Source organism: Brienomyrus brachyistius, unplaced genomic scaffold (assembly GCF_023856365.1).
Source record: "Brienomyrus brachyistius isolate T26 unplaced genomic scaffold, BBRACH_0.4 scaffold38, whole genome shotgun sequence".
Taxonomy (NCBI): domain Eukaryota; kingdom Metazoa; phylum Chordata; class Actinopteri; order Osteoglossiformes; family Mormyridae; genus Brienomyrus; species Brienomyrus brachyistius.
Genome location: NW_026042313.1, coordinates 3,299,586 through 3,326,946, shown reverse-complemented (window position 1 = coordinate 3,326,946; position 27,361 = coordinate 3,299,586). Strand labels below are relative to the sequence as shown.

The 27,361-nt window shown below is 46.1% G+C and overlaps 1 protein-coding gene across 2 annotated transcripts in view; it reads right to left on the bottom strand.

Annotated features, from left to right (window-relative positions):
• Nucleotides 1–3,096: 3,096 nt before the first annotated feature.
• LOC125722369 (sterile alpha motif domain-containing protein 11-like) overlaps nucleotides 3,097–27,361 on the bottom strand; it is a 49,532-nt gene continuing 25,267 nt past the window's right edge. For both annotated transcript variants that reach the window (XM_048998522.1, XM_048998523.1), the window contains exons 4-13: nucleotides 26,802–26,911; nucleotides 19,941–20,024; nucleotides 18,087–18,245; nucleotides 15,011–15,137; nucleotides 11,826–11,944; nucleotides 11,320–11,398; nucleotides 10,386–11,086; nucleotides 9,875–9,999; nucleotides 5,781–5,891; nucleotides 3,097–4,733 (exon numbers count right to left, since the gene is read on the bottom strand). In XM_048998522.1, the coding sequence (XP_048854479.1) occupies nucleotides 4,512–4,733; nucleotides 5,781–5,891; nucleotides 9,875–9,999; nucleotides 10,386–11,086; nucleotides 11,320–11,398; nucleotides 11,826–11,944; nucleotides 15,011–15,137; nucleotides 18,087–18,245; nucleotides 19,941–20,024; nucleotides 26,802–26,911 (1,837 nt within the window). In that variant the 3' untranslated portion in view covers nucleotides 3,097–4,511. The remainder of the gene's footprint in view (nucleotides 4,734–5,780; nucleotides 5,892–9,874; nucleotides 10,000–10,385; nucleotides 11,087–11,319; nucleotides 11,399–11,825; nucleotides 11,945–15,010; nucleotides 15,138–18,086; nucleotides 18,246–19,940; nucleotides 20,025–26,801; nucleotides 26,912–27,361) is intronic.

Genomic DNA, 27,361 nt, shown 5'->3' with positions numbered 1-27,361 from the left:
GGGACAACTCTGTTGTGAATGGTGCTATATAAAAATAAATTAAATTGAAATATCCTTGTAGCTTTTAGACTTGAAAAGTATTTTGCCACTTATCTGTTATCAGTTTTGCTGGTGCCGAATCTCATATATATTTTTTTACTTTTAAGCCAGTACTACACAATCATATATCTGTGAGTGTATTCATTAAAGCCCAGGATGGAGAGGTGTGTTGGGCATAAGTACCCTGTTAGGTTAGGAGGTGAGGTAATAACATCAGGGATCCATCTGCATGGCCCGTCACGCCCTGGCCCTCTACCCTTACTCCTGGTCCACCACGCCATGGCTCCCGCCCTTACCTGTGCTGTCTGCGCAGCCTGTCCATTCTCCCGCCCTTTCCCACAGTCTTCTTTGTTTCCCAGCCTTACCTGTGCTGTCTGCACAGGCCGCCATGCCATGGCTCCCGCCCTTACCTGTGCTGTCTGCGCAGCCTGTCCATTCTCCCGCCCTTTCCCACAGTCTTCTTTGTTTCCCAGCCTTACCTGTGCTGTCTGCACAGGCCGCCATGCCATGGCTCCCGCCCTTACCCGTGCTGTCTGCACAGCCTGCCCATTCTCCCGCCCTTTCCCACAGCCCTCTTTGTTTCTCAGCCTTACCTGTGCTGTCTGCACAGGCCACCACGCCATGGCTCCCGCCCTTACCCATGCTGTCTGCACAGCCTGCCCATTCTCCTGCCCTTTCCCACAGCCCTCTTTGTTTCTCAGCTTTACCTGTGCTGTCTGCACAGGCCGCCATGCCATGGTTCCCGCCCTTACCCGTGCTGTCTGCACAGCCTGCCCATTCTCCTGCCCTTTCCCACAGCCCTCTTTGTTTCTCAGCCTTACCTGTGCTGTCTGCACAGGCCGCCATGCCATGGTTCCCGCCCTTACCCATGCTGTCTGCACAGCCTGCCCATTCTCCTGCCCTTTCCCACAGTCTTCTTTGTTTCCCAGCCTTACCTGTGCTGTCTGCACAGGCCGCCATGCCATGGTTCCCGCTCTTACCCATGCTGTCTGCACAGCCTGCCCATTCTCCTGCCCTTTCCCACAGCCCTCTTTGTTTCCCAGCCTTACCTGTGCTGTCTGCACAGACCACCATGCCGTGGGTCCTGCCCTTACCCGTGCTGTCTGCGCAGCCTGTCCAGGCTCCCGTCCTTACCTGTGCTGTCTGCACAGCCTGTCTGTGCTCCCACCCTTATCTGTGCTGTCTGCACAAGCCACTGTGCCATGGCTCCCGCCCTTACCCATGCTGTCTGCACAGCCTGCCCATTCTCCTGCCCTTTCCCACAGCCCTCTTTGTTTCCCAGCCTTACCTGTGCTATCTGCACAGCCTGTCTAGGCTACTGTCCTTACCTGTGCCATTTGCGCAGCCCGTCTATTCTCCCGCCCTTACCTGTGCTATCTGCACAGCCTGTCTAGGCTCCCACCCTTACCTGTGCTGTCTGCACAGGCTGCCGTGCCATGGCTCCCGCCTTTACCGTGCCATCAGCGCAGCCCACTGCCTCATCCCTTCTGTTCTCTTTATTGGATATTTTTTGCCCTCAGCAAATCTGAGAACTTAACTCTTTTTTCAACCAGAGGATTCAAAGGTCATCTTTGTTGATAATAGTGCAAATACACGAATAGTCCTCTTGGCTTACAGTCTCCTAGCAACCCACACACTCCCAAGGATGGCAGCCTTAGCTGCATACCATTCCAGTTTCAGTTCCAATCAATTTCATAGTCATGTCACTTGAAGCTCTGTGTTACATTTCAGTTTTGGTCACATCCCCTTCAAGCTCAATTTAACATAATACATGTTGTTAATGGAAAAAAAATACAGGATTTGAACTGTCTCTCTTTCTGTAAGTGCTTAAACATTTCCTAAAACTATAAAAGCAAAACCACAAAAAACAATTCACACTGCACCTACAGAACCTCTGACTAATCTGCAAGGGCGGGTTTCTGGGCCCCTGGCATCTGTGTCTGTAAAGTTTGCTGCAATCCTCATCAGACATTTCATTGCTAGTGCTGCAGAAACCGGTCAGTTTAGGCAAATTTTCTCTTGGAGGCTAATCATCTTTAATTATCTTTGTCATGGCACCACTGGGATATGATTGCTTCTTGGTTGCATATTGACATTTGACATCTGAAGACTGTAGCTAGGTAGATGGTTAGCAGAAATTAAGCATCTCCTAAATAAGGAATGTGTTTGTTTAATATTTAGTATAGTGCATCTTTGCGGCTAAACCTTGGGAGTCTCATACAAATATGTGGTTTGAGTGGTAATTAACCTCTTTGCTGCTAATCAATGAAATATAACTGTATGATAACATTCCTGAAAAATCACTGCACATGTCTAATAAATACGTTGCGTATGCTGGTATCTGTTGGAAAATACGTGAAGGAAGACTATGGCAAGAATTAAATTTCACAGTTTGCTTTTGAAGTAGTCCAATACAGCTTCCCTCTATGGCAATATTCAAAAATCTGAAAATCTAAAATAAAAGGAATATCAATATACTGGAAGAGAATACCACAGAATATAATCTCTGGGTTAGGTCCCCCAGAGGACCCCCATCCCACTCCCCCAAGTAGCCACAGGGCAAAGCCATTTCCTGAAGAAGAGCTGCCCACTCATAAGGGTTTCTGTTGTATGCTTTCCATGTCGAGAAAACCTCCTCAAACAGACATGAGGAGTGTGGTGGAAGGAAAATTATGAATTATGAGAAAAGTGACCTTATGATGAAGAAACAGGGTCACTCTGTCCAAGCTTGATCTCTCAGGTCTTGTTCAAACAGCATCCCACACACCAGTGAGAAATGTTAGCGCATGCTCTGTGTTACATGCCCCCCAAGGTGGTGTGGAAGAGCTCATGATAACTGATGGCCACACAAAGGGTGGTAGTGATGTCTCCAAGCAGGCAGGGACGTGTCATCCTCCTCCTATTCAGCACATTAAATCCAGCCTCACCCACAAAAGCTACATATGCAGCCCATCCTGATTCCAGTTCAAAAATTCTCGACAATATGTAATAAACAGCATTTACAATACCAATTACAGTACTACTAGAAATTCACCATGAAAGGAAATGGAGAGAGTCTGCATTCTTAAGAGAATTTATTTTACTAGGAGTAAATATAAAAATAGAACAGAGACATTGCTTATTGGGGAGATGTAAAGACCATTTTAATGTCTGCTTTCTTGTTGCTAAAAAGTTCATAACAGATGTTTTGCATAAAGAGTTTTGTGCCTTTAAATTTCCTGTAACCAATACGGAAAATGGTAAAATCTTTGGCATCCATTTAAAGGATGAATTAAACACAATTACACAAACCAAACTACAACAAAACACAATTTTTCATTTTTATATGCTATTTCAAGATATTTTTTTTTAAATATCACTGAATGCTTAAGAGTTCGAACCAGAGTACCACCAGTTAGCAAGCCACATTTTAATAATGGAAAATGTCATTACTGAAGCCATACATTAAAAAAATGTACTACTTATATAACTCGATTTTTTTAAATGCCACTGTACATTTGAGCATAGAACACTCCCCTTCAGTAGTAAGCAATATAAAGACAGAGGCAACATTCGGGTCCTTCATAGTTGTCATCACTAGGCAGCCATTATTCCTAGTCTCTGTCCATGAGTTTACTTCTGTTACTTCCTGTTTGTATGTACCTCAGCTCAGTAGGCCCACTTAAAGCCCACACTGTCAGGTCTGTGAAGAAGATACCTCAGGCCTTGTCCGAACCTCTGTGTATCCCACCCTTCATCTTTGGTATACAACCACGGAATGCATAGTTGCAGAAACAATGTGCTTTGCAGCTTTTCATATTTACAAACAAAGTTTCTCTTCAGAACTGAATGGGAGTGGGGGGTGTGGTCCCTCCAAGTACTGGATCTTTGATTCCTGTCCCCAACTTTGCACATCCTCCCTGTGTTTGTGTGGGTCTCTTCCTGCAGTCCAGAAAATGCAGTTAAGCTGGCATCTCTGAAATTTACAGTATTGTGTGAGTGAAAGCGAGTGCCTTGTGATGAACGGACAAGCAACCCAGTATGCTCCCTGCCTCCTGCCCTCAGCTCCAGGTTTACGGTGACCCTATACTGCTTAAGTGCTCATAAGAGCTGGACAGATGACATGGGGCTGAATGGCCCATTTATCCAAAACACATAATTCTCAGCTGCACCCCTGGCAGGTTTGGGTAGATCGGGAGCATCGACGAGTTCGCTGGGAAGGCATCTGCTTGTCAAGAAGGGAAAGACGGCAAAAGAAACTTTTTTCCTCCCGTCCTCGAAGGACCAGGGATTTGTTTGTATTCTCTTTCTCCTCTGTGTTGTTCTGACTTCTCTGTGACTAAAGAGGGAAGCAAAGGTGATGCAGTGAGTGCTTTGGCAGCTTCAAAAAGGAGACATCAGGAGCTGCTGCCAACCTGTCTAGATAGGCGGATAGCCCCTCCCCAACTCCAAAAAGCATCCCCACAGGCACAGGGGAGAGTCCCATGCTGTTTCTAGCAGGACTGCTTGGCACTCTCACAGGAGGTTGCAGAGAAGCCGTTCTCATGCTTGGGCGAGGGGTGCCCCGGAGCAGGGGATAGGGTGACGCCCCCAGACAGAGGGCGCATGTCACTGGGGGCCAGATCCTTGTCCGGAGGCCGCAGAACAGATTGCGGTAGCGGGAGAGCAAGTGGGAGACTGGTCATGTAGAGGATCCGGCCAGCACGCCGCGCCACCTGTGGGGGAGGAGCCAGCACACAATACATTAGCACTGTAACACTATGCACCCTCTACAGTCCTTTCAGAAGTACTGCAATAACTTATACACTCACTAACAACACTGCACCTCACAGAAGACTGTACTTCTCCTGGGCACAGCCAATTGGTTGATGTGTTTTTCAGATTTTTGAATTACATACATACAATCAGACTCAGATTTATTGTCACATAAATACAAAGTGGGTAATCTTCTTATTTGGAGCTCAAAACAACAATGTGCTGTCAGAGTACACAGTACTCAGCGGTACAGATCAATGGTGTAATGTGCTAAATTACTATAAACACAAGTACAAGACAAAAGAGTGCATAAGTACAGGATGAACAGATACTGCAGGATGGATGTGTTTTTATAATGGTCAACAGTTCTATTGATTTTAGACAACGATGAACACGTTCATGCCGGTGTATAGAAAAGATCACGATTCGAGACAGAAATTATATCAAGATTACTTTTAGATAAGAGCCTACTTAGGAGCACTCTCTCCTCTCTGCAGCTAACAGCTATATGTGCCCTTGAGAGGTAAAGTGGGCTATCCCACATGTCAGTCAAAAATGAGTTTAGTGTCCAGTATTAATTATTGAGGGTCTATCTATCTTTTAAATATACCGAGATCTGTGCTACCTATGATATATATCAATTGTAGGGTATAGGCACACTGATTTTCTTTTTTTTTATTTCAACTTTGGAGCTCATTTTCTCAAAACATTGTTTTTGCGGGATAGCCCACTTTACCTCTCAAGGGCACATATGTTGGGCTTGCTCTCTCTCTTCTCTCTCTCTCTCTCTCTCTCACTCCCTCCCTCCCTCCGGGCCCAGTCCCCCAAAACAACAACCTGTAACAAAGGTTAGGTCTGCAACCATGGGTTAGCTTAATAATCAGATTATTAGTATTTATAAAAAGGTTACTGTAGTTTCTAAATGGCAGGAGGCGTGAGGATGCAGGAGCATTGGGGGTATGCGGGATATGGGAGGTGGTGCCGCAGCTACAGGAAGGCAGCGGTACCTGGGAGCGGATCTTCAGCGCAGGGCCCAGTTTCAGCCCCATGGTGTTCAGCAGGTGTTCCTCAGTGAGCAGCAGCAGAGTCTCGCCGTCAATGCCTTGCTCTTGGAACACCTGGGGGGACGCTGGCGAGTTCTTAAAGGGAACGAAACCTAACTCACCCCTCCACCATGACCTACCCATCTGATTTTAGTCAATTGGCATTTCATGATGCAGTTCAGTGATGTCTGTGTGGTTCTATCACACCATGGCTCGCATGCTCCTCCCCTAAACGCACCTCAAGAGTAAAGGCAGGTCATAAATCACTGGCCAAGTACATGACTGAACGTCTACTAATGGCACACAATGTCCTGTTCCATGCATACGCATTCTGTCATCATATACAGTGTACTGTACGTGTCAATGCAGGTTTTCTAAACTCACCCACTGCAGCACAACAGCATTTCTCTCATACCTGCCCCTTTCTCAAATCCCCCTAACATCATCTCCCTCTGTGTTGCACACTCATCTATTGATTTTCCATGCAACCGGTGCAGGAAAAACATGCAAGCTACATGCATACAGAGATGAAAGCAGGAGACAAGAGTGCTGGCGCTTGTCAACTGAGCCGTTATACGGCCCATCAGATCTCAGCCACTGTGTCACCTGGGGGTTGGTTTGGGTGCTGCTTTTCAATGAGGTACATGGTCCTAACTAAACCCCACCAGTCTGTATACAGTCACAAAAACACAGTATGTACCCTTTGAGGTTACACTTACTTGCCACTTAGGCTGAACCTTCTCTGCCAATTGCACCCTAGCTGTAGCTCCTTTTTAAGGTACAGAAATATACCCTGAGGAACATGTTTGTACCATTGGGGGTACATTAAGGATGTTTGTACCTTGGGGTATAAAACTGTACCAGGGCTGTACCTTTTTTCTGACAGTTAACACACACATTCTTCATCAGATGATATATTAGTACTCCTTCACACATTTGCTGCAGGGTTTTTATATGCTGTTTGCACTATTATTACTGCTGGATACTTCGCACTGTTAATTCTACCATATACTGTTTTTTTCTGTTTATACTGAACCTACCACTTGCACTATTTTATTGAATTGCTATTTTTCAGTAATGCACCGGTTCTGATGCTGTTTAAAATATTTACTGGTATTTTAACATATTTTTATTTTATTTGTATTTATGTCTTTAACTGCAAACTGAATCTTATTGCACTTATCCATCCATCCATCCATCCATCCATCCATCATTTCCTGCTATATCCGAGGTCGGGTGACGGGGGCAGCAGTCTCAACAGGGAAACCCAGACTTCCTTCTCCCCGGCCACTTCATCCACCTCCTCCGGGGGAATCCCGAGGCGTTCCAAGGCCAGCGGAGAGATGTAGTCCCTCCAGCGTGTCCTGGGTCTTCCCCAGGGCCTCCTCCCAGTGGGACATGCCTAGAACACCTCACCAGGGAGGCGTCCAGGAGGCATCCTAAGCAGATGCCCAAGCCACCTCATCTGGCTCCTCTCGATGCGGAGGAGCAGCGGAGTCTCTCCCGAATGACCGAGCTTCTCACCCTGTCTCTAAGGGAGAGCCAAGCCACCCTGCAGAGGAAACCCATTTCGGCCGCTTGTACTCACGATCTCATTCTTTCGGTCACTACTCACAGTTCGTGACCATAGGTGAAGGTAGGAATGTAGATCCACTGGTAAATCGTGAGATTTTTCTTTTGCTCAGCTCTTTCTTCACCATGACAGACCGATGCAGCACCCACATCACTGCTGATGCCGCACCAATCCACCTGTCAATCTCCCGTTCCATCATTCCCTCTCTCATGAACTAACCAAGATATCCCGAGATACTTAAACTCCTCTTCTTGGTAGAGGACCCCATCCCCAACCCAGAGAAAGCATTCTACCATTTTCCGGATGAGGACCATGGTCTTGGATTTGGAGGTGCTGATTCTCATCCCAACCGCTTCACACTCGGCTGCGAACTGTCCCAGTGAGAGCCGAAGGTCACGGTCCAATGAAGCCAACAGAACCACATCATCTGCAAAAAGCAGAGACCTAATCCACTGTTCCACGGCCAGAGCAAAAACCATACTGCTCCTCCTGAATCCAAGGTTTGACAATCTGGCGGACCCTCTTCTCCAGAACCCCCGAATAGACCTTACCTGGGAGGCTGAGGAGTGTGATCCTCCTATAGTTGGAGCACACCCTCCGGTCCCCCTTCTTAAAGAGGGGGACCACCACCCTGGTCTGCCAGTCTAGAGGCACTGCCCCCGATGTCCATGCGATGCTGCAGATGCGTGTCAACCAGGACAGCCCCACAGCATCCAGAACCTTAAGGAACTCCGGGAGGATCTCATCCACCCCCGGGGCCTGGCCACCAAGGAGCTTTTTAACCACCTCAGCGACCTCTGCCCCAGAGATAGGTGAGTCCACACCCAAGTCCCCATACTCTGCTTCCACGTTGGAAGGCGTGTCGGTGGGATTGAGGAGGTCTTCGAAGTATTCCCTCCACCTACCCAAAACATCCCGAGTTGAGGTTAGCAGCACCCCATCCCCACCATAAACAGTGTTGATATTGCATTGCTTTCCCACCCTGAGCCACCGGATGGTGGAGCAGAATCTCCTCGAAGCCGTCTGGAAGTTGTTTTCCATGGCCTCGCCAAACTCCTCCCACACCCGAGTTTTTGCCTCAGCAACCGCCGAAGCCGCATCCCGCTTGGCCTGCCGGTACCTGTCAGCTGCCTCTGAAGTCCCACAGGCCAAAAAGACCTGATAGGACTCCTTCTTCAGCTTGACGGCATCCCTCACCACCAGTATCCACCAGCAGGTTCAAGGATTGCCGCCGCGACAGACACTGACCACCTTACAGCCACAGCTCCAGTCAGCTGCCTCCACAATGGAGGCATGATACATGGCGCATTCGGACTCAATGTCCCCCAACTCCCCCAGGATATGGGAGAAGTTCTGCTGGAGGTAGGAGTTGAAACTCTCCCTGACAGGGGATTCTGCCAGACGTTCCCAGCAGACCCTCACTATATGCTTGGGCCTGCCAGGCCTGGCCGGCTTCCTCCCCCACCAGCGGAGCCAACCCACCACCAGGTAGTGATCAGTTCTTCTCTTCTTCTGGACTCTCTTCACCCGAGTGTCCAAGACATGCGGCCGCAAGTCCGACAACACAATCACAAAGTCAATCATCGAACTGCGGCCTAGAGTGTCCTGGTGCCAAGTGCACATATGGACACCATTATGCCTGAACATGGTGTTCATTATGGACAATCTGTGACAAGCACAGAAGTCCAACAACAAAGCACCACTCGGGTGAAGAGAGGTGGGGCTGTTCCTCCCAATCACGCCATTCCAGGTCTCACTGTCATTGCCCATGTGGGCATAGAAGTCCTTCAGCAAAACAAGAGAGTCCCCAGGAGAAGCGCTCTCCAACACCCCTTCCAAGGACTCCAGAAAGGGTGGGTATTCTGAACTGCCGCTTGACGCATAGGCGCAAACAACAGTCAGAAAACCCCAATGTACAGGCGCCCAACCAGGGGGCAATAAGTACGCCCACTCCCGCTCTGCGCCTCTCCCTGCAGGCAACTTCAGAGTGGAAAAGGGTCGAACCCCCCTCAAGGAGACTGGTTCCAGAGCCCAAGCCGTGCGTCGAGGTGAACCCAACTATATCTAGCCGGAACTTCACAACCTCACGCACCAGCTCAGGCTCCTTCCCCATCAGAGAGGTGACATTCCATGTCCCTAGAGCTAACTTCTGCAGCCAAGGATCAGACCGCCAAGGTCCCCACCTACAGCCACTGCCAAACTCGCACTGCGCCCGACCCCTTTGGCCCCTCCTACAGGTAGTGAGCCCATTGGCTGTGCCCGACCAGGCCCCATGGGTGCAGACCTGGCCACCAGGCGCTCGTCATAGAGACCAACCCCCAGGACTTATAGAGCAACAATAAAGATATTCAGATCTAATTCAGATGCTCGGAAAATGTGATGCTTTGCATGAAAATTTCCCCACAAGTGAATTTAAGTGACAGTCAGGAGCTCCATTCGCACCATCAGGAAGCATTAAGACAGTAGAGCAATGAGGAACTCTCACCTGCACATACTCAGAGCACCCAGCCAGGCAACCAACAAAACTGCACACATCTTCCACCGTCCACTTGCTAATGTCCTCCACAGGTCCAACATCCTCGCCGTCGAGGAACAGCCCCCCCATGGTACCTGCCCAACACCCACGAGGGAGAAAGGAGACCTCAGAGACTGCAGGCACATACCTGCTGCTCCTGCCTGACCCTGTCTGCCACTACAGCAGCATCAACAAAAGATCATCGCTTGATGGCACTCTTTTCAAATTACTTAAGTATGACCAAGGACTGCGTTCCCTTTTTTCACTTCATGGAATTTGATAACTGCTGCGAAGAGGAACGGGAAATATCATAAAGGTGCTATTGTGGATTTTTAACAAGTGGAAAGCTTTCATCATGTTCTTCTGCGTGAAAAATCTGTTGGGGATTTTTAAAGCACTTAACCCAAAAGCACGTTTCTGGTTGGGTTGAGATAAACTGGAGGATGGCGACTGAGAGCAAAAGCACTCTGAAAGCACTTACCTGTGTGCAGATAGGGACTTGTGTAGGGAAAGCTGAAGGGAAGTGTGGGACCCGGTAATGTTGGTAGGGCAGGCAGCGTGGGCAACGTGGGCAGGGGTGGCACTACAGTGGCTGGAAGGTACTTGGCCTCATTTTTGCCTATGCCCAGGGTGAAGAGGGGGTGGCTGGGAGAATTGGGATCTGCCGCACTGCCAGAGGCACTGAGCTGAGCAGGGACCTCACCCTGCTCCCTGCCTCCCAAGCTGGGCTTGGCAGCATCCCTGACAGAGGCCAGTTGAGCCCTTGGTGCATGCCTGACGGAAGCCGGCTTATCCTCACTGGCCTCCGTTTCGCTCTCAGAGTCTTTGATGGCGTCAGCCAGCCCATCCACATCTCCATCTTTCAGCCAGCCCTCTGCTGGTACCTCCTTGCTCTCTCCGGCTTGGTCTCTAGACACACCCTTCCGCAAGCTCTTGCAGGGACCAGGATCCCCAGGGGCTGTGCAGGACACTGCCCCTTGGTGGCCAAAGGAGAGCAGTGGGGCAGTGCTATGGCGCAGCAGCAGCATGGCGCCACGGCGGCTTAACTCCTCACGGAGTGGGTGGCCCTCTGGGAGGTCCTGCAGGCTGCGCAGTGCTGGGTGGTCTGTGGGAAGCCCAGGAGGAAGCCCCAGGGTGTCCACCAGGAGGCGCTGACGCTGCAGCTCAGCAGACATCTCCAACCTGCAAGCACAGGAGCCAGCTGTTTTTTTTGGGGGCAGGAAATGTAACATTTCATGTCTCAGTGCTGCTGGATTTCACTGCACTCCAGCTTGGGTCTGAAACCACTACTCACATTGTTCAGCTAAGCTGATTACGATTTTAGCTGCAAAATATTGCATGGTAAAATGGAGCTTTCTTATTGCTGTCCAGGTTGTTGTTGCTCTGTAACACTACCCCCCAAATTCCCACAATACCTTGCCAGGTTCTGCTTTCTCAACAGCTCTTGTTGGCGGGCAAAAATCTCCGCCTGGGCAGGCTGCAGGAAGCCATATCCTGCATCCATCAGGAAGAAGCACTTTAACTTTGAAGGAATGTTTGCAACCCAACCGCCATATACACCACTAATATACCAAGTACACAAAATATAATGTGGTATAAGCAGCTCCCATGACTATATACTGATTCACATAACAATGCATAACCTGCTGTGTAATAAGTGTTTTATAGCTGCTATTATAAGTATGGAGTAAATATAAAAATTATTTTTAAAAATTGTCAAAGATGCAAACCAAAGATTGCAAGTCTAACCCTTTCACCTAGCAGCTGCACACAGGAGAAAAACACTAAGATGTTGCCTATTTTTAGTGTCGGGGCTTTAAAAGGAACCTTTGGCTACACTGTAAGTTGAAGATTCCTTTTAATAATTATTTCTAATGGTTACAGCTCAGAGGGTGCAGTGCTGCAAATGGGCGGGGCTCACCTGGTGTCTGACACAGGGCAGGGGGCACACCCAGGAAAGGAGGGCGCAGGTGGGGCCCCAGTGCAATGTGGGGGGCCCCACTCTGAGGTGCTAGCAGTGGCGAGGGTTGCGATGCATCTCTGAGCAGGAGACAAAGATAACTACTCAGCTGCAGCGCATGAAGATGGCTATGCTTGTAACATTAATGACATCAGCGTTTAATCCAAAGCAACAGCTAGACCAATCAAGCAGGCAAAACAAGCGACACGAATAAACATCCAATGAAACAAAAACTCCCAAACAAACGTGTATGCAGTGGTGCTGAAGAAGGCACACACATTGTCATGCGCAGAGCAGAAATGCATCTCACTGGCCTTTGCAGTAAAAATGTCCCCTCAGTCTCAGCGTGATGTGGCCACCAGCAGTGTTTGTGCCCACTCTCTCCCCCACAGCCAAGGGCACCTCCGCTGACAGCTAAATGCGCAGCATGAACACGCCATCCCCTGACAGCTGCAGTCCACCCCATGACCAAAGTCAGAAGCAGAGATGCTCCCATTCGCCTTCACTTTGGTGCCAGATTACCTGGCCCACACTTGACAGATGAAAACCAACTACCTAGCAGCTTAAGGCTGTTAATTCATCTCCCTTCTTATGTGCTCATTATTTCTGAAACGCAGACTTACTCCTTATTCCTCTGCTTTCATCGTTCCCAGAGAACATTAAAATGAGAGCGTGAATGTTTTTGTCCTCTTTACACGCTGACAGCGTCAGACAGCAGTATGATGGGTTGTGAAGGGCTTTAATCTGGAATGTGAGGAGGTAGTTCCTGTGACCCTCCAGTGTTCCGCCTGCTCACAAGATGCATGCGGGTCAATGATATGAGGCTCAAATTCCTGTTTCTGCAAGCAGTTAATTTAACATTTTTGTATAAGAATTGCTAAATATTGTTTGAAGGCATTAATCTCACATCATTTTCTTGACCATTATTCATAATTGTGTGAATAATACTAAATTGAATGATTTTTATAGTATTAAAGCAGAAAAGTGTCATTCGGTAAAACAGTCCTCACCTAAAGTCAATGAAGACAATCGTAAAATGATCATTTAAAAATCTCTTTGGCATCCAAGTCTCTTGGAAAGCGTTTAAAAGTACGGTCAGGATAGACTTTTAAAAACAGAAATTTCTAAAACACTGCTCCACAGAGACACAGAGACTCAGAAATTTTCCTGAATGTCATTCAATAGAAGAAAGACTAGAGGAAATTTTGAATTATAGTGACGCAACTTCGGTCAGGTGGAATGTGATGGCATGGCTCAACAGGCGCCCGAAGAGCAGCAAAGCTGGGGTGAACATAAAACATCAAATTTGGCTCATTTAGTCAAACATAAGAAAGCTGTTCACGAAGTTGTAGATTTTTCCAACATAAAGTTAGAGATGAAATTTAAGGTTTATAAATCATGGTCAAGGCCAATGTTGGTAACAGGTGGCCAAGCAATTGCCTGTTAGAAATGAATGTTTATGAAATTTGTCATTTAGCAAAACAGATTTTGTCATTCAGTGAAACCATGTCCAAATATTATTCCTGTTATCTATATTAATATTTTACATATTTATTTATTTTATATTCTATGTTAATGTCATTGCCTAATGGACACTAAAAGGACATGGACACTCACTCACTCAGACAGTGGACATTCATGGTAGGCTGTCAGGGTGCTATTCACATCTGTCTGATCCATACTGGTGTTTTAACATTCAGCACTTCGCGGCTGAGGGAAATCAGGGATCAATATGCTGCTGAAATGCTAATATAGGCCCCCAGGCCCTAAGACCCCTCTGCATCCTTTGGTAGTACTGCACCATGTTAATCACACAAGCCTGGGCTCCTTCTCTTCTCAGAATCCCTGGTATTGCGTCCCCCTAAAACCCATTATAAGTGGTCTCTAATTGCACCTTCCCAAATGATACAGATACGTCACAGGCGTAGCAAATTTGGATTCTTCGTTCATACATATTTATTCATCTCTCAGTGAGCCATTAATCAGTGAGTCTGTACTGTCTGCTTTTACATGCATATTCATTAATAGAGATATATTTACATCATTACGATCAAGGCTTAAATATTGCTACAACTTCTTTAAATTCAGAAATATGCATGATTTGCAGCTGTATTGTATTTATGCACATTTTATCTTAAAACAGCTACTGGTCAAAAGCCGTTTCCATGCCCATGGCAGATGCCCTGTGTCCAGGCTAGGTATGGCTCCCAACCATGGTCTCCTGCAGCCCTGTGGAGATGTGCCACGGCACTGGAAGTAATTATCCTGCTGTGATGGACAGCTGTGTGACTCCGCGTCTCGCGTTTCTGAGAATTCAGCACATTTGCATGACTCACTGACATATCAGACGTGGGTGACATTCGAGGTCGATCATCTGTGCCTTCCCAGGACCCCAAAGTGACACCCACTGGGTGGGCCACAAAAGGGGACACACCCTGGCTCACTGGAGGCACGTGGTGCAGAAGCTCATTAACACTGAAGAGCCCCTGTGCTGCTCCCACACGCCGAACTCATTAGGATTCACCTTGCGGACTCTTATTAGATGTGATGGTAGAGGATTTGCCCTCGGAAAGGATTTATTTTAATACTTCCAGCTAATGGCTGTCAGTTAATCAATTACAAAAAATCTGAGCTTGAAAGTGGTTAGAGGGTGTGTGTGTGGGGAATGTGAGCAGCCTGATTCTGAGCCCTTCTGCAAAGTGAAAAAGTCAGAGGCAGGGACACTGCCAGCCACGTTCCAGCAAACATTACCCAGGAACAGCGGGCAGAGTGTGGTGCCATAGATGGAGAGACAAACTGACACATCGTGTGAAGACATTTCTGCCTAGTCCTCTAATTCTCAGCTGGCTTAGCCTCAGGACCTTAATCTCTCCTAGGAATTTCTTCAGGGGGGCTGGGGCAGTCAAATTAACCTGTGAAATGGTCCTACCAATTAAGAAACAGTAATGCACTATTCAGTGTTACTTTTTAGGAAAGAACGCAAACACTGAACTTCAAGGTGTGCAGCATGTGAACTAGGCTTGTGGAACATTTTAACAGCTCCAGTGTGGAGGTAGGTCTGCATGGACATGAGTGTGAGCAGAAGCGCGAGCACGAGCATGAGCACAACCGTGTACAGTAGGTTTGTTTCTGAGAGCGTGACCCACCTGTCTGAAAAGTGGGCATCCCGATGCTGTGGCAGACCCTGCTTGCGCCGCTGACTGGAAGAGCCCCCCGCCTCCACGGCTCCTGGGACCCTCACACCGAGCCCCTCTGGCCGCACGCGCAGCAGATCTGAAGCAGAAAGTGGGTGTTAGGCTGAGCTGAGTCGAGCCTGGATGACCTGCTTGAGCGGCACCTGACAGACAGGTAGACTGAAACACCATAGCCACATAATACTCTGCCACCCATTAAGTCATAGTTAGCACTTCATTTCTGCATAATTACCTGCAGTTTGAGACACCCACACAGTGGCTCGATATGCCATCCCCACCCACAACAATTACATGCAGTTTGAGAGCCATTACTACAGCAGACGTGTTTCCCAGCAGCTGAGGCTGTGGATGATGCAGACAAATTCCTCACTAAGGAGGGATTTTTTTTTTTTTTAACTGAACCCACATATAAACACCACCACCATTTTCTGCTATTCTAATAGAATTCCATGCTATTGCCAGAGAAGAACGGAAATAAGGGGGTTTATCAAAGGTAACAGTATAAAAGTTGTGGGGAGGGCTATACTAAGGAAACAAGATTTTACAGCAGAAATGCCTCTGCACTGCCAACACCTGACAGACTTCCGTGACCACTGCGAGAAATGTCCAAAAGCAACCAGCAGGGAACAAATACAATGAAACCAGACTCAGTCACACATTATATACAAGTTACTGTCAGAGCGACAACAAATGTATAGTAATGTAGTAGTCTATAGAGGACACCCCCAGGATCCTGAAGAAGGTAAGTGGTTAGAAAATGGATGGATAGATTCAGGACACTGTCGTTTAGGGTTGTGGTGTTTTAGGATGAAAGAGACTAAGTTACACCTGTGGTCACGTTGCCACTGGGCTGTGGATAAAGACAGAAAATTCAGTCTGAAATCCATGTGTCCCAGAGCTCTATACATGCACAATACCCCCACCCCCCTTTAGCAATAAGGCACAGAGACCCAGAGCTATATGGATGGTCATCTATCAGACATTAATGCACTGCTTCAGTGGCAACAACCCATTCATCAGTCCAGTGGTCAGGCCATAACCGGAGAAAACTGTATGAAAGCGCCCAGCAAAGCAGCGCTAGTGGACAGTGCTGAACTTCTTAAAGGTCACTGGTATCCAAGCTTAGCCTGACACTACTGGGAAACATGGTTCAGCAAATTTGATGCTGCGGTTTACCGGAAAGTTCAGAACTTTCTATTACAATACAGCATGTTTGTTTCATTCATCATGTATCTCCTATGCTATTGATATCAGCAAAGGTTATCCAAGCTATCCATGTTTCTCACGCTCATGTTGGTTTCAATGAAAAGACATAATCACTAAGCAATTCATGCTGATCTCATTAGGGCAGCCTAACATCACCAAACATCTAACAGTTACAATGTGTTAACACCATTGTCATTTAGAACTTGTCTATGCCACAGACATTTACGTTCTGGTCATATCATTGACTTGCACATTGTCCAAACCATAAAGTAACTTTCTCTACTACATAAAGCGTTGTCACACTATCCCACTTTTGGTGTATTGCCTAATTACTTATATTTTACAAGGAGGCCTTCACTTGGAGCACATGAAGAAACACTCTACTGTAAATCATGAGGAACAGAAACTATGCTGGCATTTGCTGACAGGCAGGAGTGTGGGAGGCGGGGTGTCAGGAACACCACCTCCCATCTCACTGTCCTTGTTAGCTTACTCCTAAAATATAAAATTTATCCCTGCACTCAAGAAAAATACATAAGCCGTGTAGAAACCTGTATTTAACTAGCATATAGCATATCAACTAAGATGCCTATGCAGGCCCTCCTCTACTTACGAATAAGAAACGTTCCGAATGGCCGTTCATAATTCAAAATGTTCGTGAGTCGTTATTCAACATCATTTTAATGGTAAGCGCAAGTACAAAGAACTAGGATGCTGGAAATACGCACGCTACGCTGCTGCACGGCAGGAGTAGTGGCCAGAAGTCGTGGTAGGTGGAATTGGCACACAGAACAAAAAAATTGATGTTGTGGACATGAAACGGGAACCCAATGAACACAATTTGAATTCGTTAGAATGTCTGAAAGTTCATAAGTTGAAAGTTGGAGTCTGGAATTGTCTTCCGGCTAGTTTAGCGCAAGCTAAAACCCTGAGTTCCTTTAAATCAGAGTTAGATAAGATTTTAACAACTCTGAGCTATTAGTTAAGTTCTCCCCAAACGAGCTTGATGGACCGAATGGCCTCCTCTTGTTTGTAACTTTCTTATGTTCTTATGTAGAGGAGCGTCTCTATTTTCCTTCCATGTGTTTTTATTGCTAGGCTGACAAATTTGTCCTTTGTTAATAGAAAAGCAGTTTTTCACTGTTAGAGTAAGGCTTTTACTTCACTCTGAACAGGACTTCTGATTCCTTGAACAAGACAGGAATCAGAAGTGCAAGAACCAGAACTTAGATAACAAACAGTGTAACAATATACAGACTGGTACCACAGGGCATGCATATGCCAAAGTCTCCTGGAGACAATCCCAGGCAAACACCTCAGCATAGAGCTACAGTGTCAAAATCAATGTGGGCATAATACTCTTACCCAGCCATCTTCCAACCATTTCCTTGTTGGGGGGGCGGGGGCATTTCCATTGAAAACATCTAAACGTTCTGGCTACTTTTAAAGTACACGTGTTACTTGTTTGGTCACTATATGAGTGAAGAAAACAAACATTTAGTGGATTTAATATCCTCCCGGGACAGCCCGCCCTCATCTAATCCCTACTCCCCCCATTCACTACAGTGTCTACAATTACTGGATGGATCAACTGGAAATGTGAAAGCCAATAAATGTTCTCAGTGAAGTATCAGGACAATCGCTTTTGTTATAATTTACATGTATATTTGTGGTGGAAAGCATAGAGTACTGGTACAAAAAAACAGACAGAGGGGATCAAATCTGACATGCTGACAGACTGGGTACGGACACAATATGCCTGCCTGGGTGTCCTGCATGGCTGTGTGGGGCTGTCACTTCATCACACGTCCTGAGGGCTCACCTGCAGGGCTGGGCACGCCCATGCTACTGGCAAGCTGGAATATGCGTTGCTGCTGTTCCTCATAGGACCCTGGCTCACTGAGCGCTGACATCATGCGGCGGTAGTGCTCTTCTGGGGTCATGTGACTCAGCGACTCCTGGCTCAGGGTGTGCGAGCTCTCTGGGGAGAAAGTTAAACTATTCAGTCTCCCATCACAAGGTGTTAAAAACGGCAGGCTTCCAGGGAGATGTGAATCGCTCCGAGTGCAGATCCAGCAACTGTGAGCATTAATCACCGTGCCAGCACAGCCACCATCACTGAATCGAAGTAGGTGGCACACACAGAGGCTCTCAAGGGAGGTGTTATTTTTACCCGGCACAGAGAAACCCAATCCATGCCTCAAAAAATGGAGAGAAGCAACTCCCTCCCTCACAAAGGGTCATGTAATTCACCCGAGGGTTCTCATTAGAGTGGAAGTGTGTGTGTGTGTGTGTGTGTGTGTGTGCGTGTGTGTGTGTGTGGATTAAGTTTATATTACATTGTGGGGACCAAATGACCATTTTTCAGGTCCACACAGAGATCAAATCAATCAAAAGGTCCCCATATTCAAACATAGACATACACTCTTATTTTCTATACATATTATCTCCAGCCGGTTCTCTTCTTTAGTAACATTTGGCACTTGTACATTTCAGGTTTAAAATGACAATATACATTCGGCAATTACTTTGCCATTTGCTCAGGAAAAAACTATTTCATTAATGGTTCTCAATGGAAAAGCACAGATATACACCGACTTGGAAACAGCAAACACACTGACTGATAGGAAATGAATATCAGTCATATGATCTCAGTGGCTAGACCACAAAAGTCAAACATCCTAATAAAAGAAACCTTCTTTTATAAAATATGTATGATAGAAATACTCATAGGAAGTTCACACAAAACAGAAACACCTACACATACATTCATATGCTTATACTTTGATTCCCCCAGAGATCAATTTAGTGATTTCTTAAGAACTACCTGTGACCTTCACTATTTTGCAAAGCAGTGTTTTGCAATCTGCACCACTTCACCTACAGCCATTCATTAACACATACTGCCACATTCACAGTTTCTCAGAAAGCCTTAATCTTAACAAATATGCCATGACAACAAATTTGCCCATATTTATTTTACTTTGCACTATTTCATATTTTGTACATGTTGTTAAAAACTACATGTCATGTCTTGTCCTGTCATATGTTGTGTTTGATATGCTCGGGGAGCCACTATCCCAGTCTCACTCTACTATTGTATACAAGGACAATAAAGTACTGAATTTCAAATCTAAGTCTGTGACTGCCAGGGGTATTTTTAATGTTAACGCTACTTGTCTAGGAAATGTTATGCACAACACCAATCAGTGTATAAAATGAGCTAAGGAAACCGTTCAAATGAAACATGATAAAAGACTTAAAAAGGGAGACACATTGAAATGCCACGCCGAGGTCGGAAAGGACCAGTGGTACTATGCTACTGTTGCTATGCAGTGAGCTGTTGCTGAACAGTTCTACTGTTGCTAAGCAGTAGTTGTTGCTAAGCAAGCAGTTATCCCTGAACAACAGCACTGTTACGAAATGATGGATGCATGATTCATGCCAGATCCGGTGCTGCAACTCATCATATATTCCACAAACAATCACACGTCTACACTCTGCAACTTCGCTTTTTGTTGATATAAAATCCACAAATTGTACTTTCGTTATCAGGCTAACGTTGCCACAGCAATAAACCATTCCTCTCACACTGTAATCTTTAAAGTGAGAATGACACACATGCACACGTGCGCTCACAGAGACGCAGAAGGGGCCTGGGCCCATGTGCTCTTACCCCGAGGTGACTGGCTACGTGCCTTCTTGCTGCTGCTGCTGCTGCTGCTGGGGGAATAGGCTCTCCGCTTACCCAGGATGTTGTCTGCAACAGAGCGAGATCAAAAGTTAGCACCTGGAAGGTGGGGGTGTGGGGGGGCACAGCGACCCAGAGCAGATAGGTAGCCACATACCTGTGGACATGCTTAACTCTGCGAAGGCAGCGGCCTAAGGGGCCTGAGGAAGCAGGGAGAGTCTGCAGGCTGGGCCGCCCTCCCCACCTCGTGCTGGTTACACCCCCCAGGCTCCCTGACAAAATCACTGATTATCTGTTTTCATAGAGGCTCCCTCGCTCTGCCAGATCAGACTGAAGCAGCTGCACAGTCTCTCTCTCTCTCTCCCTCCCTTGGTCTCTCTTTCATAGCCCTGGATAATTTCCCTCCCATAGAAACACAGAGAAATGTGCAAAGCCTGCATTAACATAATGCTTCACGCCAACAAGCAGTACAGAGAGTCATGCTCCAAGCCTCCTCCCACAAACAGACTCCACATCAATACCCTCCAATACCAAGAGGGAAGGGGAGGAAAGGGGAGGGGTGTGACGCCAGCATCGGCAGGAAGGAGGCCGCCGTTAAAGCTACAGTGGCTGCTTTCTCCTGCCTGGCTGCACAGTTATACTTTTTCAGATTGAGGGATGGAGACACTGAGTTACTGCTTTGCAGTGCCATTATATGCTGACGACCATACTGTATGTAATGAAGCACAGATAAGTATCCCACATGACACGGGAGAATCCACTACGGAGACACCCCTGCGGAAAGAAAGGGACTCGACAAAGCAACCAATGTTGCAAAAGCACCACTCTAATATCTAACAGGATCTTATTTAGTACACGTTTATATCTATGATTCCACTGTCTATATGTGTGTGTGTGTGTCTGTGTGTGTGCGTGTCTGTGTGTGTGTATGTGTATGTGTGTGTGTGTGTGAGAGAGAGAGAGAGAGAGAGAGAGAGAGCGGGTATACCTATCCTTATGGGGACACAATGTCCCCATAACGTGATAAATATCTGTTTTTTTCCCTCATGGGGACCGGTTTCCTAATAAAAATCAGTGACTGCTATGAAAAAGTAAAAAATGCAAAAACTCTTGTATTTTGCTTGTTTACTTATGGTTATGGTTAGGGCTGGGTGTGTGTGTGTTTATGTGTGGGTTTGCATAGATCACAATTGGGGTCCAAAATGTTCCCAAAGTGCGGTAAAACCTCAATTTTCTAAAAATCTGTGAATGTAATCAAAAAAGTAAAAGTGCCAAAAGTCTTGTATTTTGGTTGGTTACTTATGGTTAAGGTTAGGGCTGGTTAAGGGTGTCGTGATTGGGTTTAGGCTTTTTCCCACAGAAATGAATGGACGGTGCCCATTTAGATCGGAAGACCAACTTGTGTTTGTGTGTGTGTGTGTGTGTGTGTGCGCGCACATATAATTTTCATTTTATATTTTTAGTTGTCATTATGCTAATTTTCTCGGATATTGTTCAAAGCTTAAATAACACACATTCTGCAGGGCTGCAGACTGGTCAGGTCAGAGATTGCAAGGTGACTTAGTAACACTGTTCCTTAAGGCACAGATGCCACTGTGTAACAATGGCTTCAACCATTGTTCAGCCATAGCCAGACCTGCACTATGGACTGGACACTAGGGAACATAACTGCAATGTGTGTGTTGTTGAGAAAGCCAGCATTATTGCAAAGAAAAATGTACAACACTAAGCTGAGGCAGGGAAATGTGACATGCAAACATGAGTGACAAGGACACAAGGCAAGCAAACTATCACAAAAGCTAGCAGAATAGCCAAACAAATACTGTTACTATAAATCAGGAGGCCTTAAAAATCCCAAAATAAAGGTGTTTATATTTTAACCCGTCCAAATTTCTGCACCGTGAGAGCGTTTGTCCACCTTGACAAAGGACAAACACTCTGGTGACATCAGAGCCTGAGTCTGTCAGCACTAATTAAAAGTCCCACCACTTAGCTGGCCAGAAATTCATTTCCCATCAATATCCAGCAAACAAAAAACCTTTTCCTGAAACACAGGCAAAATAGCCAGACATATATACCCTGTGAAAACAGACTAAAAGTTTCTTTCTTTCTTTAACTGAGAGGCAAATGTAAGGAGAGAAAGAGACTAGAAAGGAGGGTGTTGGAATGACAGCAATGTATTCCCTGGACAACACCACCCCACCCCCATCTAATCCCTACTCCTCCCACCCCCCAAAACCTTTATAGTGTCTACTATTACTGAATGGATCAACTGGAAATGTGAAAACCAATGTTTCATCCTGTGACACATAACTCTGAAACTACACCTGTTAATTTATTGCAAAAAATACTGGTTCAAAAGAAGACACACCATTTTAATTTTTAATATGGGGCAATCACGGTTCCTTACATTCCCTAAAATATTTAGCACGACTACACTGACATGTTCCTTTTGCACAATAAAACATAAAAAATGTATGTTTTTATTTACAGTTTATCCTCAAGATTAGCCACAGTGAACAAGAATAGTATTTAGAAATAAAACTCTTAGCTTTTTCGTTTAGGGTATGCCAATTCCAGAATTGTATAGAGCATCACTTAGAGCAGGGGTCTCCAACTCCAGTCCTGGAGGGCCGGAGTCCTGTATAGCTCAGTTATTTCCTTGTTCCACCATAAATGATTCAGCTCAGGAACTGTATGGTAATTAGCACAAAGAGTTGAATCAGGTGTGTTAAATGTGGGTGAACCAAAAACTGTGTAGGGCTCCAGCTCTCCAGGACTGGAGTTTGAGACCCCTGATCTAGAGTATAGAAATACAGTATAGGCTATGATGAATTTTGACAAATGAAAATACTGCAGTATAATACAAATATTGCAAGTTTACCTACCACACTCTCCCCACCTTTCCAAAATATGGTGATGCCATTAAATTCCCCCATGATACATTTCACGACCAGACTGCTACTGATAACACTTGCTGAGCAAGGAGGAAACGGTAAAAAAAACTATACTAATGTGTATATAAAATATTCAGAAAATCATCTTTGTTTGAGAATTACTGACCTGTACAATGTTCCTGGGAAGTCTGCAAAAAAAACATTTTTGCCCTCGGACACCCTCTGCAGTGCAGCTGCAATTTTAGGGTGATTTGGGGTCTATCATGGGTATAGATTCAGGTGTAGGATTTTGATTCATAGAGTTATCCTGGTCACAAGGTTAAGCCTCTTATCTAACTCACCCTTTTCTTTGCTGTCACAATTGTACCATTGTTTCACTTTTAGCGCAGTTTGTCTCATAACTTTAACAGGTCCAGATCTGCACCTATGCAATGTGTCTGCAAAATTAATAAGTTAACAAATCTTAACAAGAAAGGGTCTTTGCCGGTCCTGGACGAGTCCCAAAACCACAGGCATCCCCGATCCAGGGATACAAAATGAGATGTTGTAGCAGTTATTTTCTCTCAGTCATGACCAGTGACTGGTCTGCCCAGACAAACTCCTGAATTTCCCCCTTATTCCTTTAATCTGTCATCTTTATCAGGCCGGAGAGTGGCAAAGAGCAGCAGGTATCAGCGAGTGGTTGGTGGGAATGGGCGGGGGTGCAGTGCCCCCATCAATTCCCACATTAGCGCAGACAGAATGGTGCTAATGGCTTATTGATCCGGTAGCGGCAGCGGACCCCGGGTAGGCCAGGTGAGGGCCATTGATCACCATCGAGGGGGAACAGAGCAGCATGCAGGAAATGTGCCCACCCCTCCCCCCACTACAATGGTGGAGGGCAGCATAATGAAATGAATAAAATATAGAATAGCCAGAGCATTTCATTGCAGATTGTACATGATACAGCAGGGGTCCTGTAGGGCTAGAGCCCTGCACAGTTTTTGGTTCACCCTCATTTAACACACCTGATTCAACTGCTTGTGCTAATTACTACACAGCTCTTAAGCTGAATCATTTGTGGTGGAAGAGTGATGGAACTAAGCTACAAAGGACTCCCCCCCCACCCCCCCCCCCCCCCCCAGGACTGGAGTTTAACACCCCTGTGATACAGCTATGCACAGGACAAAACCTGCATTCTTGGATGAGAAGGTATAAGGTATGTCTGTAGCAGTCCTCACCGAGCAGGCATCAGGCCAGCGCCCCCTGACCTGAATTTTGCTGGCAAGTCGGCACCCCTAAGAAGCTACCACCCGAGGCAGCTGCCTATGGCACCTATAGCACTGCACAACCTGCATAACGTGAAGTACCAAAGGCTGGAGGAAAGCAAAGAAATGGAATAGACATACTCTTCAAAAATTTATACTAAACATACTTTTCCACTCTGGCGAATGAGAATAGGCGGGGGAACACCTCGGACAGGACACCACTCCACTGCAGGGCACACACACATCCGAGGCAGGGGAACACCTCGGACAGGACACCACTCCACTGCAGGGCACACACACACCCCAGGCGGGGGAACACCTCGGACAGGACACCACTCCACTGCAGGGCACACACACACCCGAGGCGGGGGAACACCTCGGACAGGACACCACTCCACTGCAGGGCACACACACACCCGAGGCGGGGGAACACCTCAGACAGGACACCATTCCACTGCAGGGCGCACACACACCCCAGGCGGGGGAACACCTCGGACAGGACACCACTCCACTGCAGGGCACACATGCACCCGATGCGGGGGAACACCTCAGACAGGACACCATTCCACTGCAGGGCGCACACACACCCCAGGCGGGGGAACACCTCGGACAGGACACCACTCCACTGCGGGGCACACACACACCCCAGGCGGGGGAACACCTCGGACAGGACACCACTCCACTGCAGGGCACACACACACCCCAGGCGGGGGAACACCTCGGACAGGACACCACTCCACTGCAGGGCACACACACACCCCAGGCGGGGGAACACCTCGGACAGGACACTACTCCACCCCACTGCAGATCACAGACACATTATCACAAATCACGGATGCCAACTCACCACATGTTCTTTTATTGTGGAAGGAAACCAACACAAACAGCAGGAGAACATGCAAACTCCACTCAAACAGAGCCAGCTGTGGCATTTCAACCCTAAACAGAGCATGTCTGATGCAAAAGTGCTACCTACAGAGCCACTGCACCACTCGTATACAAGACAACGTATAATGTATTCTAGAACAACCTGGTCCTCAGAGAGCCCCAGACATTCCACATTATTGCTCCCTCCCAGATCCCGGTATGTGGACTGTCTGAAGGTCCCCGAGGACCAGGTTGAGAAACATTCAGTACGTTTACATGCACACTTAGACTTTTAAAGTACATGTAAAGATGTTAGTCCGACTGAAATCATACTAAATCGAATTTCTTGAAGTCGGACTAAGACATTCAGATGATGTGATTGGGAGTCGATTTTCTCCTGCATGTATACGTTCACTCGGACTGAAACTGGCCTAAGAACTCTGCGTATGCTCCACAGTTTCCCCCAGGGTTTTGACCTGGAAGCAACAGAAGCAGCCAGTAAACATAAGAATGGTGCATAGCAGAGGTCGCATTGTTGGCGCACTCCAGCACCATACGGCAGTGTCGTCTCCCTTCGGATAACATCATAGCCACAAAGAATATTTTATTAAAAAAAAAGGAGTGCAACGTACAGCACCTATGATATGTACAGCGCTGTAAAGCTGTCTAATTCAATGCTCAACTGAAGGGTACTTTTCCATCGCACTAGGTAAGTACTTTTTGTACTTCAAGAATGACCCAAAAGTACCGTACTTCAAAGTGTTGGTTTTCCACTGGCATAAAAACTGGTGCCTTCATGAAGTACCATCACAACGCGAGGCGGGGTATTTTGTAATGAATTCAAAAAATATTTTTTAATATTATATTATAGGACTTGTCAACATGCGATAACACCAACACCATATATTATACAAATCCAAATCTTATATCGCTAGTCAGTTAGATTAAGATCAGGCTTTTTCTTACTTTCAGTTTGGTACAAATATTATAGCGTATGGAATTTACGTTGCTAAAACATTTTTCGTTATCATAGGAAAAAAAATTTGCAAGTTTTGTAATTTTAATGATTATTCCTTTTCAAAACTATCTAGTATACACTTAAAAATCTGTTTAAAGTTCACCTCAGCTGCTTTCGCATGAGTGCTGCATACAGTCTCTGAGACTATTATAATCATTGTCATCCTTGCGGTTTAAATCACTCCTAGACGGGTTTGTGAGAAAATTGTGTTTAACTCTTTTTTGTTTCATAAATACCCCAAAATTTATTACAACAAAATCACATTGCCATATTTGAAAAATATCCAATACCGTGCTGTCATAGTATATTATACCAAATACTTTATTTCTTGTTTTGCTATCCTGATCTTGTTGTATCTGTTCTTCCAACCAGATCACAATTAAAGCCTATGTCACTTCATTTGTCCACGCATCCATTATTACTTATTTTATTATTTTTTACGCTTGTGACATAATAGGTAAACCAGAGAAAGCTCAATGCAAACAAGCTAAAGGGCCAAATCGCCACCTATTGTAGTGGAGTCATACTTCGGTCAATAAATCGATTCCCCTCCCATGCATGTATACTGGGACAAGGACAGTAGCCCAATTAAATGGCGTAGTTGAGCTATAACCATAGTTCATATAACCTGTTCTAGAACTTCCTGTTCACCCACTCACCCACTGTTCTGCAGACTGCATGCTTCTTACTAAAATTAAGTGTTAGTAACAACAAAAGTATGGGTTACTGCTCAGTAATGCCATTCACAAGGGTATGAGTAATACTCTGAAGCGAATAAATGAAGCAAAAGTACAACCATCTTAGCCACTTGTCCTACCTGTGTGACCAGGACTCCTGAGAAGCAAGCGCTGCCTCTGGACCTCACTGCCAGGCTGGTCTTCAGGGCTGCAGTGGAGACTGGAGCCGGTGGGGGAGAGGTCACCTTCACTGCAAGGTGGGAAAGAGGCAGAGTGTGAGAGTGCTGCATTTCGGGTCATAATTATCTACATTTTGCGTGCATGAGCATTCAGGGGAAATACTGAGGAAGACAGCAGCACACTAACCCTAGGTGAGGACATTATCAACAGTTAATCTTAAAACTGTTTCCTATAGTAGAGCTATGCCTCCAATATATTAATGGATTCTTATCTTAGAACAGGTACAACTGAGAGAAGCTCTTTAACAGCTAAAATAATAAATAGTTCCCGAGGCTGACAATAAGCACCATCAGAAACAATGCAGCTCCCTGCGCTTTCCAGATACATATGCCCGTCAAACTTTAACAGTTCTCTCAATGTATAATATATTGCTGAGAATCTTCAAAAGTCTAGCTGAAACATCTTTAAAACTGAAATTCTGACAGAGATTGCACTAACCATAACTTTATAACTTCACAAC